Source organism: Bidens hawaiensis, unplaced genomic scaffold, assembly GCF_021521415.1.
Source record: "Bidens hawaiensis isolate Kalapana, Puna unplaced genomic scaffold, B.hawaiensis_p1.1 tig00000055_1, whole genome shotgun sequence".
NCBI classification, from domain to species: Eukaryota; Viridiplantae; Streptophyta; class Magnoliopsida; order Asterales; family Asteraceae; genus Bidens; species Bidens hawaiensis.
Window position 1 is genome coordinate 1,700,530 of NW_027491016.1, and position 6,048 is coordinate 1,706,577.

Here is a 6,048-nt window from a genome sequence, read left to right on the forward strand (position 1 = left end):
GATACATGAATACTTTTGAATGGTTACTTGCTTAAGCCCTGAGTGTGATTCTTTCTCCATTAATTGCTACAATTTGTTTGAGTGTTTAATTACTTTCCAATCAAATTTGATGGTGTGATCAACACTCAACCATAAACGTCAAAATTGTTTTTACCTTTGTTTTATATACAGTTTAAATAGTCAAACGAACGTGTAATGCTGATCACGTGCTACTCGTGGATTTGATACCTGACTTACTCTAGCTATTAGGTTAATTGGGTTTTTGCATGATTGGAATGGCATAGCCATCAATGAGCACTGAGGAGGGTAGAGACAACTATACGTGGTAGGTGGGCGACAACAATCGGATGGGGGTTTTTCAGTTGATTGTTTAATGGGAAGCAACAGCAGAGAACGACGAGCGGCATATCATGTACGCGAGTGATGCGTCCAATTTCATTATAAAAAAAATACCTTTTAACTGGTTTGGACATAGGTCGTTGGGCTTGGAGTTTTGGATGGAGGGAACTTGGGCTTAAACAAGAAGTGGACAATTAACTACACTAAAAATATGGGTTGAACAATGGGCCTTAGCCCACCCTACTAATGGGCTGAATCCGCCCTATTTAGATGATTAGGGTTTTAACTTTGTAGCTTCCGGCCTTCCTTCCCAAGTTTGCTCAAAACTTACGGTTAGCCCCCTTACAATACAACCCCCGTTGTTTACATCTTGACAGATAAAACCCTAAACTTTCAGTTTTAGTCCAAGTTTAGTCAAAACACACATTTAACCCCCTTACAATCCACCCCATCACCACCACAACCTTAATATCCTTCCTCTCTCTCTCTCTCTCTCTCTCTCTCTCTCTCTTCATCAACAACGATTGACTAGTTATGCTTTTATAAGAGAAACAAGGTGAGTTATCAACGTCGAAAGCAGGTTAGGGTTGGATTACCTGGACATTCATACAAGAACAACATAAACTTTAACGACCATCCCGTGGCTAAAACTCAAAACTACTACACCTGACTATCTGCTTGAACAATAAGAACCAAAAGTGAAATAAATCAAACTTAGCAACCAAAACCGTAATATAAACATACTACAAGGACCACCCCGTAATTCTTCCTTCTTTAATCTTTATTTTATCAAACTTTATTATTATATCTATAAAAGGAAAATAAAGAAAAGAAAATATACAAAAATAAATATATTCAAAGTAAAACTATCGTTAACCGTGGTTTAAAACTTTCTTTATTGATCGGAATTTGTCTTGTCGGTTGAACACCACCGTCCACCGTCGCCGGTCTGTATCTCCGGTAAGCTACTTTTCATTCTTTAAAGATTCAATTTTTTCAACTGGGTTTTCTTGCATGTAATCATATAGTTCAAGTTCGTATTTTGGGGATTATTAATCGATTGTAATGTTAGCGTGAATGCAACAATTTAAGTTAAATTATGCGAATCTGCATCTGGGTTTTCATGATTATTATTATATAAGATGGATCTAACTTGAAATTGTTGATTTTATTAATTTTCCCCAAATTTTGATCATCTTTTAGGTTATATAATTAGCCCTAGCTATATTTTGTTAATTTTTATTAATTTGTTTGAATTTATAAATTATTTATTATAATTACAGGATTTAATTAGTTGAGGGTCATGAAAATTTTATTATTTTCTTGACATCTTTATATGAATATGGAGTCGGAAGTTTCGTTTCGTGACACGCCGGACGTACCTGAAAATGTGTTTATTAAGGATGTGATCACATCAGAAACACCTCGTGTTGCACCTAATCAGCCAGGTACATATTTCAAATTTGATGGTTGATTTATGTATATTGTGGTTTATTGTTATAACAAATTGTTTGTAAATTGAATTCAGTGAAGAAACAAACGCGGCAATGGGCTGCGTGGACGCGTCAGGAAGAAGAAAGTTTCTTCAATGCTCTGCGGCAAGTTGGCAAGGCAAGTTTCCGTGTGGTGTGTGTGTTGCTTGATGATATCGTAGTTTGATGTTTATTGTAACTGTTAACGGTGAATTACTATGTTTTATGTTGCAGAATTTTGAGAAAATAACTTCTCGAGTTCAGAGTAAAAATAAGGACCAAGTTAGACACTATTACTATCGTCTTGTGAGGCGTATGAACAAGTTGCTTGGCCCGGAACTTTCTCTCGATGCCAAAAACTCCAAAGATACCAATGCTGCCATGCTTCGATGGTAACCATAAATAAATATAATAAATGTATAATTTCGTAACACAAATCTTGTTTCTTTAAATTATTTCTTTTGCAGGTGGTCATTACTTGAAAAATATAGCTGTAAAGCCTCAAAGCTTCACTTGAAGCCTCGAAGATTCAAGATTTTCTTGGAGACCTTGGTTAGTTGATTCCCGATATTGATATATTTTGTATATTGTTTCGGATGTTAAATAATGAAACTTTATTTTTTTTCTCTGCCATGAAGGAACACCAACTACTGAAAGACCGAAAGAAGAATATAAAGAAACGACCTTTACAAGGGGAAAACTGTTCTATAACACCATCAAACGGTGTCTCAAATCAGAATAACTGCAACGGAGACTCGTCTCCCGTTAAACAAGCAAAACAGAAGAAGAAACCAGGTGATTATATATTTATATATATATTTTTTTATTTTTTAATTATTTGTTTGTCTACACGAATGATACAATGACTTAACTTTTGCTGTTGTTTTATAAAGGTAATGCATCAACAGCTGCTTATAAAAAATGGGAGAAGGCTGCAATCGCTGGAGTGTCGTTAGTAGCTGATGCTGCTGCACATTTGGAGCAAACTGCTTTGGATAGATTAGTTGATGGCGTGGCAAGAGTTATACCCCCTGTCCCACCTTTTCATCAAACTATGTTTACCGCCAATGCCATACAACCTATGACAAAACTTAAACTTCAACTCTTCCCAGTTAATGATAGCATACGCAGAGCATTAGAAATGGTATGAAACTATTAACATAGTATATAGGTTTTCGAAAATCGAAACAAATGTTATGTTTGTGAAACTGAATCTGATTCTGTTATTTTGTTTAGGACATAGTTATTAAAAGCGTTGATTTTTTGCGCTTAGGCGTTTTTTTCAGTCAAAGCGCACCTGCAGCCCCTTCCTTAAAAGCAGGCGCAAATTTAGGCAATTAGTCGCTAATTTTTTTGATTATTTTTAGGTTGATTTGTTTTATCACTTAACTTATTTAAACAAATTACCTAAAATTAATGGATTTAACAAAATTAATTCAACGCTATGAAGTTATCCATCCCTGGTTATTCAATATCACAAAGCTTATTCAACATCACAAAGCAAGAAGCCAAGAACTAAGGTATCATAATCAAAATAAATAATATTTCTCTCATTTGATCACATCAGTAACATTCATTATTATCATATATTTTCTACAATAAACACTTCAAATTCTATTAAATAAATACTTACAATAAACAGTTGATCACATCAGTAATTTTCATTATTATGGCAGATTATGGAGATTTTTTCATGAATAACCAGAGATCGATCATTTTGGTACTTGCTTTGGGTTTTTAAATGATTTTGGTGCTTTATGTTGAGGATTATGTTTTGAAACATTTTGGTATTTGAAAAGAGTGATATTTTCCTTACAATTTTGTTTTTGATTTTTTTATTTAAGTGCGCTTATTTTTTTTAGGCCCACGCTTTTTTTGCGCCTAGCGCCTAGGCCCTCGGAGAGGCCTATGCGCCTTAAGTGCGCCTAACGCATTTGATAACTATGGTTTAGGATAATCACAACCCACATTTGGAGCTAACATTAAGTTGTCGGAAGAAAATATCATCTGTTTTGGAACATATAAACCGTAAATGGGGAAGTTGTAGCATAGCATCTGGTGAATTAATGCTTCTGCCTTACAATACACAAAGTTCAAATCCTATGATCTGTCAGAAATGGACTCAAGATTCAGTTTTAACTGCAGCAGATGTGTATGCTGCAATTGGAAGCCCTCCTGTTTTCCGTTTAAGGTTTTTAACTTTTTATCCTCGTAAATATTTTACTTGTGCTTGGTACAAGACTCTCATGTATTGCAATTTGTTTTGAAGGTATGGTTGGTTCGCAATGCCCCCTCAAGAACCTCAACCACTTGCTACTGCCCAAAGATTTAACACAAACGGTGTCGAGGTTCATTTTTTTATCCTAATTTCCAAAAATTGTATCAAAGTTTTAAACTTTTTTGTTGTTGATAACTGATACTATTTGCAGGAGTCGGGATCTCACAAGAATGCAGGTGCCGTGTCAGTCTTTGAATGGGCGGACAGTCTTACAAACACAAGTATCAGCGATCTACTATCAGATGTAAATAATAATAATAATAATATTAATAATAATAATAACAGTAACAACAATATCAATAATAATAGTAATAGTAAAAAGAATGTGAAAGCCAGCATTGGGCCTTCGGTCTCTCAGTGTCCATTTAGCTGTGATTCGTTTGATGCTGCTATTGCTGCTCACATAAATAAAGCCATTGGCAATAATAATATTGGCGTCCAGAGTTTACAGACAACCGTCGCATCTTCTTCCATTTGGGATGCTGAAGAAACATGTGACGCGTTCACGTTTCATAAAACTAATGTTCTTTCTGAGAAATCTTCTGAAGAGAACTGCAAACACGACACCTCTGCCACCGAGGTTTGAATATTAGTTTTAATTTATTATTCTTGAATAAATGTTGTCGAATGCATCTTGATACCATGTACATTGTTCCATGTAGAAACTACCCGAAACAGAGGAACCGATGGAGGATTGTCCTGCAGAAATTAAGTCAATGGATGAAGGTCAAACTGATGGTAATCCTGAGGATGGTTCTGCAAAAGATTTACATGCTCTTACTGATATTTACTGGGTATGCATACACTTGCAGTTTTGACTTTTGATCATCAAATTATGATTATTAGACTACTTTGCGGTTACATTATTTAGTACATTTTATGTTGTGTGACTGCAGCCTGACTCGTTGGGACCTTTAGAAGTGGGCTTGCCTCCATGTAGATACCAAAGCAATGACCTAATATTGAACGAGAGTCTTGGTGGGTTGACCCGGATACCAACTAGCAGCCTTGATGCTTTTCAAAACTGTTGCTTTTTTGGATTGGAGCAGAGAGTGGGAGATCGGGAAACCGCACATGTTAATATAGTCCCATAACACTGATACCTGACCTTACCACACAGCTCTTTAGGTACGACTTTTACTGTGTCGGGTATGAGTTGTTAAAGCATCGTTGTCGTGGTTTTGATTCTGTCTTTTGGTTTTCTGGATAGTTTTACGTGTAAAGTAATTTACTGACGATGTGGACCGTTGTTAATGATCCTTTTGTAATATATTGTGTGCTTTGCTCCAACATCTATTGTTTGAATAACGAGGCACAATACACCAACATTTATTGTTTTTAATAGGTATTTAATCAAACTTGGTTAATTGTAAATTTACATCCAACAATAATTTTCGGATATTGTTTCACAATGTAACTTTACACGGATTTCATAATGAAGTAACACGCATTCACTGAGACAAATCATAGGATAACTACGTTACATATACGTCAACGTTAAGTCACGTCCAAAAGGAGTTAACGGCGTAGTTTGTTGTCCGTTTGTCTTCTGTTAAGAATTAAAAGTGACATTCAGTTTTTATAATAAACTTCTTGAAAGTAACATTGATTTAGATAATGGTTTACATGGTAAATTTATACTACTATCTAGGTAATATGCACTCTACATTCAACAACCCCACATGTTACAACCTACTATCTAGGTAATATGCACTCTACTTTCTACTAATGTTTTAAAGCTACAAGAGAATGAAATAATGTATACAAATCAAATAGACTGTTCGAAAGGTTATACATAAAAATATAATATAGTAGTATAGGGAAATGAAATCATAACCATATCTTTTTTATAGACCACTCCTTTTGTGTGGAATCATCCCATGATCCCATCTCCAACTTGAACTAATTTTATAAAGTTGACAAACAACTCATAACTTTTTTTGGGTACCGAATCAATGT

The 6,048-nt window shown here is 35.0% G+C and overlaps 1 protein-coding gene across 1 annotated transcript; it reads left to right on the top strand.

The window, feature by feature from the left end:
- The first annotated feature begins 1,211 nt into the window (after window positions 1-1,211).
- Window positions 1,212-5,397, top strand: LOC143550347 (TSL-kinase interacting protein 1-like). The gene is made up of 12 exons (XM_077041033.1): window positions 1,212-1,299; window positions 1,623-1,787; window positions 1,868-1,950; window positions 2,046-2,203; window positions 2,279-2,363; window positions 2,450-2,606; window positions 2,705-2,955; window positions 3,764-4,002; window positions 4,081-4,159; window positions 4,241-4,669; window positions 4,752-4,883; window positions 4,986-5,397. Exons 2-12 carry the CDS (start codon window positions 1,676-1,678, stop codon window positions 5,181-5,183), a joined length of 1,923 nt encoding a protein of 640 aa, XP_076897148.1. The 5' UTR covers window positions 1,212-1,299; window positions 1,623-1,675; the 3' UTR covers window positions 5,184-5,397.
- The last annotated feature ends 651 nt before the right edge of the window (window positions 5,398-6,048 follow it).

What these genes read in the sequence shown, in the direction of transcription:
- LOC143550347 (XM_077041033.1), top strand. Translation starts at nt 1,676, where the DNA reads ATGAATATGGAGTCGGAAGTTTCGTTTCGTGACACGCCGGACGTACCT. An exon ending in TGTTGCACCTAATCAGCCAG is followed by an intron (nt 1,788 to 1,867) that starts GTACATATTTCA and finishes AATTGAATTCAG; the next exon opens with TGAAGAAACAAACGCGGCAA. An exon ending in AGATTTTCTTGGAGACCTTG is followed by an intron (nt 2,364 to 2,449) that starts GTTAGTTGATTC and finishes TCTGCCATGAAG; the next exon opens with GAACACCAACTACTGAAAGA.